This window comes from Cyanistes caeruleus, chromosome 1 (genome assembly GCF_971803275.1).
Source record: "Cyanistes caeruleus chromosome 1, bCyaCae1.hap1.1, whole genome shotgun sequence".
Taxonomy (NCBI): Eukaryota; Metazoa; Chordata; class Aves; order Passeriformes; family Paridae; genus Cyanistes; species Cyanistes caeruleus.
Genome location: NC_141701.1, coordinates 96678193 through 96691286, shown reverse-complemented (window position 1 = coordinate 96691286; position 13094 = coordinate 96678193). Strand labels below are relative to the sequence as shown.

The 13094-nt window shown below is 36.6% G+C and overlaps 1 protein-coding gene and 1 long non-coding RNA gene across 4 annotated transcripts in view; one reads left to right on the top strand and one right to left on the bottom strand.

Annotated features, from left to right (window-relative positions):
* The window catches only part of LOC111923698 (uncharacterized), a 55672-nt gene extending 48810 nt beyond the window's left edge, over nt 1–6862 (top strand). For 2 of the 3 annotated variants that reach the window (XR_015274390.1, XR_015274389.1), the window contains one exon: nt 4971–5048. This is a non-coding gene — a long non-coding RNA (uncharacterized LOC111923698). Of the gene's footprint in view, nt 1–4970; nt 5094–6782 lie in introns of those variants that run through there. The other variant, XR_015274391.1, reaches the window with a different exon arrangement.
* ADCY1 (adenylate cyclase 1) overlaps nt 1–13094 on the bottom strand; it is a 141474-nt gene that overhangs the window by 12787 nt on the left and 115593 nt on the right. The window contains exons 12-14 of the mRNA XM_086843586.1: nt 9684–9773; nt 6587–6843; nt 5840–5966 (exon numbers count right to left, since the gene is read on the bottom strand). Of these exons, the coding sequence (XP_086699712.1) occupies nt 5840–5966; nt 6587–6843; nt 9684–9773 (474 nt within the window). The remainder of the gene's footprint in view (nt 1–5839; nt 5967–6586; nt 6844–9683; nt 9774–13094) is intronic.

Below are 13094 nucleotides of genomic sequence, written 5' to 3'. Positions count from 1 at the left end.
ACCTACCAATACGATATGGGGCAGAATAATTTCCTAAACAATTCTCTTTTGAGTCAAGGTATGGAGGTTTCTGGTCTAATCGAAGGAATCAAGTATGAGTAGGAAAGTGGAGTAGTCAGTTTGAAGCTTTGTATGGATAGTGGTGTTACTCAGTCCCTGGTAGCTGATGTTCATTTCTGACGTGGAAACATGTGATCACATTCCTCTGCCCTGCCCAATTGTGAATTAAACTGTTCATTTTGGAAGAAATTATTGAAAAGATTCTCCAATACATCCATCATTATGTATGAACCATAACAAAGGTTTTAGAGCAGGGTAAGAAGTAGAAGTAAGAAGTAGAGAACTGAGCTCTTGAGTGAAGAGCCAGTGACTCAAATCACACTATCAGAGTCACGTCTGGGGTGGTGGCAAAATCATCTAAGAGCAGGGAAAGGCATTAATGATGTCACCTTTGCTAATAATAGAAAGTTACATTTTCAACACACCTAATTAGTGTCTCCTCTTTTTGGATGCAAAACTGCTAACTACAATTTTGGCTCTGAGAGGCTTCAGTTGCCAAAAATGAGATTGTGGGAAAAAGACTTGAGGTAAAATTAAAGATAACAGTATGGAAAATATAGGGGGAAGCATGGTTGCTACTCCCTGTGTGTAACACAGTCAGCACACCCAACTTTCCACACACAGTACAAACTAGGGGGGACTAAATGTAGAGTGGAGCGGAGTGGAGACATTGCAACCAGGTTCTGTTGAAACCCTTGCAGAAGAGGGTACTTGGTGGTACTTTTTAGTTGGTAAACTGTACAGCAGGTGTAAGCCAAGGGAGATGGTGGAAGATGTCCTGCTGTTGAATCAGAATCATGGCAAAACTAGCCTCCTTGGACTGACACATATCCCCATCCCAGGGTTATCTCAGATACTACACTGATGTTACCTGCCTCCAAGGCACAACCACCTCTCACTGAGTGTGATGTATGACTAATGTCACTCAGGCTTTGTATAAATGTAAAGAAGAGTTAAGAAAGAGGAGAAGACCCCATTGTAACCTGGGATTAGCTGGTAGGCTGAACCTCTCTTCTGCCCCAAATGGACACCTAGGGGGTAAGAAGTATACTCTATGCATGCTGAATGATTATCTCTAGCTAGCTCTCACTGGGGATTAGAGCTTGTCTGTACATTGCTTTGAATACATTTTTGCAGTCAGATACTATCACCAGCAATCCTAAAACCTGAACTTCTCACTATTTTTTTTTTTTTTTAATTTATAAAGTTTTTTATCTACAAAGAATTAATGTGGGTTCTTCAAGGGTGCTAGTAGTCTATGGCAGTGGGTAAAGGTGTGAAGACCCAGAAGGAGGTTTCTCTTTTGGCATGTGACCCTGAAGAAATCAGTTGAACTGCACTCTGATCTGGCAGACTACTCTGTGAAGGGTCCCCAAAGCCAGAGGTGCTGGCAGACTGCTTGGGCACAAGGATCTCAGCTTTTCTGGGTTGTGGGCAGACTAATCAAACACTAAGGGTTTGAGAAAATCATCATTTTGACATGAAAAAAAACCTTAAAAGCTCTTGGAAACCCTGGAAAGCTCTTAAATAATACTATAGTGATTCTGTGATTCGTGGTGGGTAATGATAGCAAACCCAAAATAGGGGCAAATTATGCAAACAACAGGAAAAGGGGAGTGCTCTTACTTTTTTGGTCCCCTGACCTATTTGAGGTCAAGTACCTCCTGGCTAACAGAGAGAGAGAGGAGTGCACTCTCTCCACGTGTTCTGGAAGAAATTTACATGGACAATGCCCACAGGGAAGAATGTAGTGCCCTGAAAACTAAGCTGTGTTAGCTGTGCCTTACCTAGCCCCAGAACCAGAAGGATGGAATTAGAATAGCATTCTTTTTGTGTTACTTCCTCATGCTGAAAAGCAAAGGCATATTATCTCAGACTACATACTGGGTCAATACTGCTGTATTGTTGCTGGTACCTGAGACAGCCTCTGCATGGACTGCACTTCACCCATGCACACACCATGCTGAACATCCTGCTGTATTTTTGAAGTGATCTGTTAGGAATATAAACTGAAGTTTACCTCCTCTGCTACTGCTGCACAGAGCTTGAGTATTTATCCTCTTACCTTGCACTGCCTAAGACAGCTCTCATTTATTCAATTCCTCAGGAGCTGCTTGGGGAAAGAGGAAATGTGTCCTTGCATCTCTCACAAGGGAAGATAAAGGGGGGAAGGTGAAGTAAAAAAAGACATGGTCACATCCAACAGTGAGGACTCCAAAACTATCCCATCACAGAGATAATATGGGAGGGAAGTAAGCCAACTACTGGTATTTGCTGGACCTTTTTCCAGTTCCCTGCTTTCTGCCCTTCAGGGAACTGCAATGAAAACTGTCCCTTCTTGTGACTCATGAGCTTCTAATGCTTACTCTTGAGCAGCTGAGATTAAAGGATGCGTAAGGCATAATTCCTTCTCAGGAAAAACAGACACTGGGAGGGGAGAAGGAGTACTTAGGGCTGAAAGATTAAAATAGCACAGATCACAGGTATTTACATTCCTGGTGGGAATATTATCCAAACAGCTAAAAGGCATTTAAACCTTCATCTATTTGCCTCTATTCCCATTGGTTAATTAAGGAAAGCTGCAGCATGATATTTATGCAATAGCCACTAGTTCAAAAAACAAGACAGATTATTGTAAAAATAAATAAGAAAGAAAATGCATTGGCATAACCAATATAATTTTTCACATTCTGCTGTTTGCTTATACCTGTTTGGTATTTGTGGCAGCTAGGTCATTTTGCGGAATTCAACTGTATTTGCAGAGCTGCAGTATTTAAAAGCAGGTTTTATTTTTGCACTGGACATGGTGAAAAAATTTAAAATGTTTTTAGTACTTTTTATATCAATCTAATTAACAACTACTGTATTTTACATAGTTACACATAATCCTACAGTTTTTACAAATGCTGGTAAGTGGTTACCCATCCTCTGTCTGGGAAGCGGTCTGAACAGTTGTATCACCTGACAGTTTAATAAGCCTAAAAATGCTGTAGAAAAGTCACTGTCTAAATAGACACTGCATGAAAATACAGTTTCAAGATTCAGTTAAAAAGAAGCTGGGCACCAGTGCCATGGAAATATAATTTTTTGTACCTGAAGATGGCACTAGATCCACAGGGAACAAACACATCAGACTGCTTTTGTAGGGCCAGGTTTTTGAGTGGAAGTGCTAAGACACCTAGTAAGTCTTGCCTGTAGATTGCAAAATTCGTATTTCTTACAAGTGTAATGGGCTAGAAAAACAGCAGAACGATATTCTAGTATTCCCTAAAGAATGCACCAACTGAATGCATCAAGAGAAGCCATATCATTGTATTATTCTTGTTTTCCTCCTGTAACAAATCCTGGATAAGTGAGCAACTGCATTTTTTGCTAGTTTTAGGATCTTCATGAATTTATTACTTGCATTTATTTGTCCAGGCTTTTTTCTTTTTTTCTCCCAGTTTTGTTAAATAATTTGCATAATCAAAAGTGATTATCAGTCACAAATAAGTAAAATCTCCTATATTTGCTATTCAGTTATTGTCATATGGGAAACACAGAGTTACTCGGCGATGTAATGCAGAAAATGAAATTCTCCTCCCACTACCTATTAAAAATATCAAGAAAACAACCAACAGATGTTTTCTGAAAATAATGTGATATTCAGAAAGGTTAAATCTGACACAGAAAAAAGCCATAGCAAATCAACAAGAGCCTATAAAACCATTGATTTGTGAACAGAATGTACAAATATAAATGTTTTAACACCATATCACACATAAAAATAATTATTTTCCACACAATGTACATAAGTTCTATATTATCACTGTTCTGGTGAACCTAGATGTTCTGGAAACCTAGATGAATGGAAATTGGATTAAAATGTCTTGAAACTGTGTAATTTTTCTAAATCAGTTTTTGTTGTTTGAAATGCTCTTCTTCAAAGCACTTTTTTCCCCAGTGGGGTGAAAAAATGTGTGGAAGAGTATTTTCCTCAGACCTTAGCACAGACCACTGAATATATATCTATGTATTCCTACTGATTAGTTTCAGGATGCTTTCACATCATTTCATGGCTTATCTCCCCTTACTGTCCCTTGGAGAAAGTGCACAATGGTTTTAACAACACTGATGATGACTAGGTATTTTTACATAGCCTGTCTTCAGTAAAACAGAAAAAGTTCATATTTCTTCTTTTACCATCGTCCAAGTCCAGTTCTGGTCTTTCATTAGACATGCATGTTATACTCCTGTACTTCAATTTTTTAAATTGATTAATTTCTAATTAAAAGCTAACTTCAAACTAAGTTTTAAGCACCACTTCCATCAGGGATGCACAGTCTGCCATGCAAGTCACAGTAGCTGGAATGATGAAAAGTATTTAAGATGCTGGAACTCACTCTTGGTCCATTGAAAGGTCACAGGACAGCAAAACTGGTACATTACTCTGCTCCTACTCTATTTCAGGGCTAGTAATAACATACAGAAGGTTCTGTATTAATGGATCATATGGCACTCACATACTTCCATGGTGTGCCAATTCATATAAAATTAGTGACTCTCCATCAAGGCAGATGCTGCACTGAATTTCAAAATCAGGCGATCTTTTTTTCCATCTGAAAATTGTATTTGGCACCACAGCAAACAGAAACTAGTGTCAGCTTATCCAAAACAAGCTTCAGGCACAGCAGTTATCAATACTGCAGGCCATAGGACAAAAAATAAAATTATCATACGCAAAGTGATGATCATACTCAACAGAGTTCATGTAAATTATAGAAAAAGATAATCTTAAGGCATAAAAGAGGTAAACACATGGACATCAAGTCAAACAAGAAATCCTCACACAGCTTAACTGCTAGATAACTTTTCAAGCAGAAGGTAATAGAACTAAGTCATAACTCATTTCTCCATTTTATGTTTTACAGTGGAGCCAGGGATATGTTCCAGTCAGCCAGCAACCCATGTATTCCAGTCCTGATGTTAGGTATAAAAGCAACTGCTATGAAGATTTAAATGGTCCTCTTGACAAAATACTTAACAGGGTGCAGGTGAGAACATAATATGGCCTCTGTCAACTACAGGTGTGTAAGCTTTATTGTAAGGATAACTTACAAATTCCACAAAATAAACTTAAATATTCAACTTTCTCCTTCCCTTGGGGACCAGTGTAAAGCAGTTTGGAGGTGGGAATAGACTGCTGACAGGAGGTAGAAATATCCTGAGGCCCGTGTTATGGCTATTATTATTTCTATAGGTTTTTGCTGTGTCTGATAGTTAGGAAATATATTTTCAATAGAGGTCCCTGCACTTGGTATTTAAATAAATTTCTGATCTTCCTCTGGGAAAGAGGTCCATAGTTTCTTTGTATAATACAGGTTTAAATATTTCCTTCTATCAGTTTTATTTGCTTCTTTTCACTCTGCCTGAATATTGATTTACTTTCACTCCTTTTTGTAATATAAAATAAAAAAAATCCCATGGATTTAATTTTTTATCTAAAATTTATATTGATAACAGTTTATTCCTAATGCATCTTAGATATAAATGTATGATTTGATTGATGATATACCGAAGCAACTGCAAAGAGACAAAAAAATCACTTCTCCAGGAAAAATGAATTTTATAAGTGTGTGGAAAAAAAGCTCTAAAGTAATCTTTCTCTGTGAACCCCAAGAAATATGAAAATGTTTGAGTGTCTGAGTCCAAGTAATTTGTCCGGAAAGTATTTAAAAACCAGTTCAAAGAGTCAGACATTATTTTGTGTGCATGGATACTATAAAGTCCTGTGATTTACCTGCACTGCCCAGAGGTAGTCCAGACGCAGTTTCAAATCCACCTGCCTTGAATGCAGTGCTAAAGCACAAGAGAACAGCAAAATAGCTAGTATTGGTTCATAGCCACGCATATAAAAGGAGCCGCCCCTTAAAAATAAGAATAAATGGGTTATTCCAGATCTGATACCCAACACTGCACATTTTTAATATCAGATGTTTAGTTTAGAACACATGGGTACCTCCTAATCACTAGCTTTTTCTGAAGAGGCTCATCTGGGCAGGGAGATGGGTGATAGCACATCTGATCACTGCATCACACAAACATACAACTTCTTGAGGCTTTTTAGATACTGTGCATTATTGTAATGCGTGTGCATGCTTTTAATTAGGAAATATAAAAACACCAAAAGCTCAAAAGCTTAGTTGAAATCGGGATTGGTTGAGGTCTGCTGAAATATTGCAGTTAAGTTTTTAACTGTGTTTTTCCATATGATAGTTAGACTGCAGTGTGTTCAGCTGGGGTGCATTAGCATAAAACTATGGAACAACGGGGCAACTGTTGCCAGCTCCCAAAAGCTGATCACCTGTTGATGGATATTACTAGATCCTACAATTGCTGGGGAGAGAATGACTGATGTATTTCTTATGCTCTACTGAGGCTACAGTCCTAGGCAGCACTGAACACTAGAGGACAATTCAGAAATAAGTAGTCAATATGTGACTATCTATAGAAAATCACCCATTGTTTAATTTTTCAAGATACCTACCCCACTGCTTTTCTGTAACCACTGAGTTCCAGAATAACTATGTACAAAATTGTAACAAAAAGCAGGAGAATCATTTTTGGCAAGGAAGATACGCGTAGAAATATTGCCAAGGTGAGAGTCCCCACTACACAGGAAAGGAAAGCATAGTGGGCCGTCTCACATGGAAGTTCATTCATTGTTTTATTCGTTCCACCAGGAGAAATTATAACTATTGAGCTGCTGGAATTGGTATTCCAAACCCAAGGCATGCAGCCAACCTAGAAAAGACAGGAGAGGTGAGAAAGGAAGAAAGTTAAATATGAAATAAATAGAAATGTAGTTGCTATGGAGGCTGACTGTAGTTCATTTTTAATCGGAAAAAATATGGCTGAGGAGTTCCCATTCAGCTCAATGTTGTATTAAAATTTCCTTTTCCTGCAATCCTCCACTGAGTTTTAGGGGAGAGACACGATTTGTTAAATAGATGCCAATAAGGGCAACCAACTTGGGATTACTTGAACAATTTCCCTCTCAGTGCTCAAACCTAAATGATTCTCAAGCCAGGATATTCCTGCAAAATTAAGAAACTTCAGTTAACATTTTTTTGTGGCCATGCAGGTGAAAAAGGTTCTTGTCAGAGCACAGGAATAAATGTTTGTTTTATTGACTGTATAAATCATATAAACTTCAATTACTTAAATATGAAGTAAAACACATTTTGAGTGAAAAACTGAACATACTATCTTTTTCCATCTCACAGCTACTTCTGCTGTCACATATGTTTCAAATACAAGGACTCATCTTTAATTACCTCTGTCATTTCAGTTATCCAAGGAATTCCATTTCCTTCTTACACTGGGAAATAAATTTTTTAGTATATTTCTTATGGGAAATTTGGGGAAGTCTAACCTGCTTTTCCTAAAGACAATGTCATGTACATATCTCAGAGCTGTTACCCAAGGAAGAGAGGAATTTCTGGCAAATAGTGCAAGTCCCTAGAGCTCCAGTTTTAACTGCAGTCCAACCTTCACCCCTTACAAAGGAAAAGGATAAGAGTTAGTATAAGTAGGGGAGAGTGGGATGGTAGTGTGAAATTGATTTAACAGGCACCATCACATAAACCCTGCCCTGTACTTAAGCATCTCTTTTGAAGTGTGTTATAAGACCTTTTTATTTCATCCCAACCACTGACAATGACATTTTATAGCATGCTGTAAAAGTAACTGACATCCTGAAGGGTGATTAAACTATGTATTTTAGAGGGGGTTGTATTAACTTAGAAAGATGAGACATAATAAATAAAAAAAAGTGGGTTAAACTCATAATGGGTAACACTATGAAATGAGATTGAGAGAGTGAAATGAAAAATCCCTTTAATGGGATTTTCAATATCCTTAAAATGCTTTCATATTAAACTCATCCAAAAACATACACATGCAAGAGGGCTTCATCAGTGATGTGCAATCCATCATAAATTGGAAAACATAATATGCCGTACAACCAGTAGTGGAACAGCAACACCTAGCTCTTCTGACAGATGAGAATTCCAGAGGCATTACTTTGCAGGAACTAATAATTTCTACTGATTAAACATTTCTCCTTAGGTTAAAAGTTCAGGAATGTTCAGGAATGGATAAAGTTGTTTTCTAAATTGTAACTGAATGATCACTGCCTTGTTGGAGTGAATCCTAATCTGTCTTCCACTGTTCAGCATTGCATTAGGGCTTATGATGTTTGTTTCTCATTTTTGCTATCTTTAAGTGGCAACAGTGGTGCTTGCTTCATTTGGTCAAAGTAAGTGTCAGGAGTAAGTGTGGAGGCTGATTCACAAAGGTTCACGAAGCCAGACACACGGAATTTGCTGAGAAGCTAGCCTGGAATCACTGCAAATCTCTGTGCAATTTGTGCTTATGTCCACATTAGGAACCATATATACATCTGCGTGCTATTAGGGCTGTGTGTTACTCACACAGATTATGTTCAGGAATTCCCAGAAATGTCTCAACATCAGTTATTCTTGGTTCCTTTCAGGACATTGGAATCTACAAAAAATGGATCCTCTGCCCAGTCAGCTCACGGGGATAAGCTAGTTATTATGTTCTCGGGGTAGATCCAGGGACGAGTGAATACACAAAATATAAAATATGAAATACAAAATACAAAATATGGTTCTTGGCATCTCGGCACTGAGAATTACCCACGTCCTCTGAATGGTCAGAACATACTGTTGAATTCCTGCAGAGAGGCATGATTCGAAACATCTGCCTTCTCAGCATTTCCAATTGTGTTTTGTGTGCTATTTTTGTATGAATTCTTTCCTTTGAGTACCCTAACATGTTTAATTCATTAGCATTAGCAGCCAAAATGCTAAAATTGAGCACTAAGAAATTTGTCAAGGCAACTGACTGGCAAATACTTAGGTGGAAGTTTGAATACCATTTGAATAGAGGTCCACCACGTTGAACTCTCTGCTAAGGTACAGTAAAGGAAGCTCAGTTTTCAGATTTTCAGAAGTATTGAGCACATCGTTTAATACAACAGAAACTTTTTAGACATTAGATGTGAATAGATCATATAAGTAGCACAGAGTAAACACCTCTTTACACAAAACTGTCAAGATTTTAAGATCTCTCCATTGTTTCTGATCTGCCTGGACTAAAAATATCCCCATTATTACACAGAAGTCTGTTCTATAAATTGCCACACACAAATAGTAATATTGTTTTGACCATACTTTGTCTGTCACAAAATATTAGCCATTGAACTAGAAATCATTTAAAACTAGTTAAACATTTAAAAACAGTTTTTCCATAAATTACATGACACCAGTAATCTACACGATGATAAGGTTTGACATATAAATTGATATTGGTTTTGAATAGGTATTATCTGTGTAATTTGCTAATAGCTTTGCCATTCCTAATTCAATACACTGTCTCAAGCCAAGTTCAAATTGCAGCAAAGGGGTTTAATTTTGAAGAAGCATGATCTGCAAGTACGAATAATAAAACAAGTAGGAATTCATCAGATGAGAATATGGTATGTGTTTAATGGAACCCCACCAGCTTATTCTTTAAACAGAATGCTAACTTAAGTGAAACTTGATTCAAATACTCACCACACAGCCTTGAGCCACAGAGTATATTAAGATCACAATAAAAATACACAAAATGGTACGAATTTGTATTGTCAGGCACCCTGGAAAACACTAAGAAAGAAAGAAAAAAAAAAGGATTTATTGATAAAATATTTAAAATATTTTTAAAGTGGAGTTGTTAATTTTAGTAGTCTATAAAGAGAAGTGAATAAGGGAAACAGGAATTTTACCTATATTGCAAATTATGAAGTTGCAGTTACTGTTGTGTAGTAACATGACATAACACTTGTTACAGTGTAGGTGTATTTTAATGGTAATCACAGTTTTGGGGATAATAAATGTGAAATTACTATTGCTATACATTATTTCACACTATAATTAAAACTCTTACAAATTTTAGTTGTATGTCTGCTCATGATGCAAATAATATTCTAGGATGGCATTTGATTTTGCTCTCATGGGGAAAGTACCCACAGCAACTTTTGCCTTGCAAATTTTCTTCTCCTTTGCCTTGTAAATTGTGATCCAAGAGAACATACAGTGATAGCATAGATTGTTGGAGTGGTGTATATATGTCTTCTGTTATAAAAGGCAGGTTAAAAGCCAGGGTAGTTTTAATTATTGTGACCCATAGAAATATTGAATTTGCCAGAAACAGCAGTAGAGAACAAAAATATCTGGTGAAATGGAGTCATGTGAACATTTTGTTTATCTTCACTTTTACCCTGATTCCATTTATCACACTATTAAGTGTCAAGATCTCGCTGCTATGAAGCCTGAGATAGAATGTGAGAGAGGAAGGGTAAGTCTGTCAGGCTGCCTACTTAGGCCCATTCCAGTCATTCTGATCCACTCTGCTTCCAGGTAAAGCTGCTTCCTTTCCCCTTGCACTAAGAATGTTTGGGGCATCTATTATCTGGATGTATCTTTCAAACCACAGGATTTCTAGAGACTTCAAGGGTCAAGAACCCAATCCAAGAAACAGATTTAAAGTGGGCACTATCCTGTGCCCTTTAAGTGGAGGAAGCTGAGATTTATCAAGGTTGAATTTCACTTAAGGTCAAATGGAACAAGCAAACACCTGATTTTTGGATGAAAGTCAACAGTTTTGATGAAAAACTGTTCACTTCATGGGTATCACTAGCCTCAAAAGCATCACTTCCAGCAGGCAACAAAGTAATCATATAGAGAGGCTACTGTAGCCTTGGCAAAAGAGAAATCTTGCATTGAAATTCAACCCCTTTCACGTATGCAGAGACATTTTCCCTCTATGTGCAAACACATTATTAAAAGTTTGAGATAGTTATAGATGAATCAACTTCCTATGGGCTGGGACACATGAGAATACGGAGATTACAGAAAAAAAAAAAAAAAAAAAAAGGAACTATGATCTACAAATATATTCTGGCTTAAGGTTATTATAGGTTAAGTTCATGTAAAAGTAGGTGTGGAGCAATCAATATATCAACAGTAGATTTGTATTATGGATCTGAGCTAATTTTCCATACAGTATAAGTACTAGCAATTAATGAAACAGATTGGCATACTTGAGGTCTCATCCTCAATGCTTTGATGGTATTAGCCATCAAACTGTCCACTTAACTAGATCAGAATCCTGTATACAAATGGAGTGGAACATGTGTGGTTTTATCCATATAGATAAAATACAAAATAATTTTGTTTGAAGAAACAATATCAATTCCACTGATTCAGTTTGCAGCAAAATAAGTTGTCTACTGCTTATTAAAGAGATAATACCCATGGTTTGAAGATAATGCTGGATGGTTAATAGGGACAAAGCAAAATACAGATTCACAGTTTACATGTCCTGACACATTACACAATTATTTTTGATTTTTGTTATACATATATGTTTTAAATGTTGACATGCTAGGTTATTTGGTCAAAATGGCAAAGAAACCATTAAAACATAAGTTATGAGACTAATAAGATTTATACTTCTGACTTTAAATAATTCTAAGACTGCATATGCACATTTCTTAGAGCATAGAATTTTGGGCTTAATTTTCTTTGTTTTATTTTATTTGAATTTTTATTAAATAGTGTGTACTTAATTAAGTAGTGTCAGATTACCAAAATTCTAGGTAACTGGTAAGTGGAATATTGTCAAAGTGGTTTTATGGATGAAGTATTTAATGCTAAAGCATGGAGAAGCTGAGTCATTTGTGCAGTGTGAAAGAGCAAGTAAGTTGCATAAGACTGATTAAAATAGGGAAACGATTGTTTTACGATTGTATATCCATTATCCACATCACATTAATTTTATTTATAATAAGAGAAATTTTAGCCACAAAGTTTTAAATTGTGATATTCTAAGGTCTTATATTTCCTTATTTTCTAATAATTTTTCTAATGCTGGATTTGAGCCTGTATAATATTGAATCTCTGGAGGAACCTGGAATAAATACAAATTTTCTTGACTGACAAAACAGATGGAACACTTCTTATGTTTGCACTAGCCCCAGGGAAGTGGTATAAAGAGCAGTTACATCCTACAAACTTTGTCTGCATTTCTATCATCTATAGAGAGAAAAACAGATTATAAACTACTTTGCCCTAATAAAAAAAAAATCATCAAAGTTATTCCCAAATAATTTTGTAAATTCATGAATAGAATTCTGTTCAGTACCTGACACTTTGCTAATATACAATTTATGTTTCCATGAAAACACATGCTTTTCTTCTGCCAAAGCGCACTTTTTAAAACTAAAATTAGGGTGTGCTAATCAGCAAAGCTGATTAACTGTGTAGGTGTGTTTTCTGAAAAGACTAAATTTTTATTAATCCAATACAGATTTCTTTCATCAGAAAATTTTAATCTAATAAAAATTAGATGCTTTATTCTGTTCTGGCAGACCTATTTCTCCCCTAAAATAACCAAACGTCCTTCTGCATCATTACTGTTGTGAAAATATAATGCAGGAGAATTAATCATTACTAAAGGTTTGGAAAAGGCCAAGGATTGTGTGTGCAAAACATTGTGCTTTACTATCAAAACAGCTGCTGTTTTGGCAGGAAAAATTTTGAAAACAGAGGGGAAGTTAGCAGGACTTTACACCCAGACCAGCTGGAATGAAAGGGAGAACCTGTGTGCTCTGTGGTCAGAAAGGAGTAAAAGTCAGGCTAAAGCAGTTTATCTAAGCACAATATTTAGTGGTAGGTGTTCAAGGAAGATTTAGCAAAAAAAGAAAGCATAGAATTAATGGCACTGAATGCTAGACTGCTGTAATGATTACTCATGTAAAATGCCTACTTTCAGATGACTGATCTTTGGTTTTGCAGTGTCTAACACATTACTTACCAAGGAACTTTAAAACACATAGATTTCAGACTCTGTGAATCTGTGAAGCATACACTGACGGCTTCATATTCCAAAGGACAAACATAGCATGGCCACCAAAAGGAAGAACA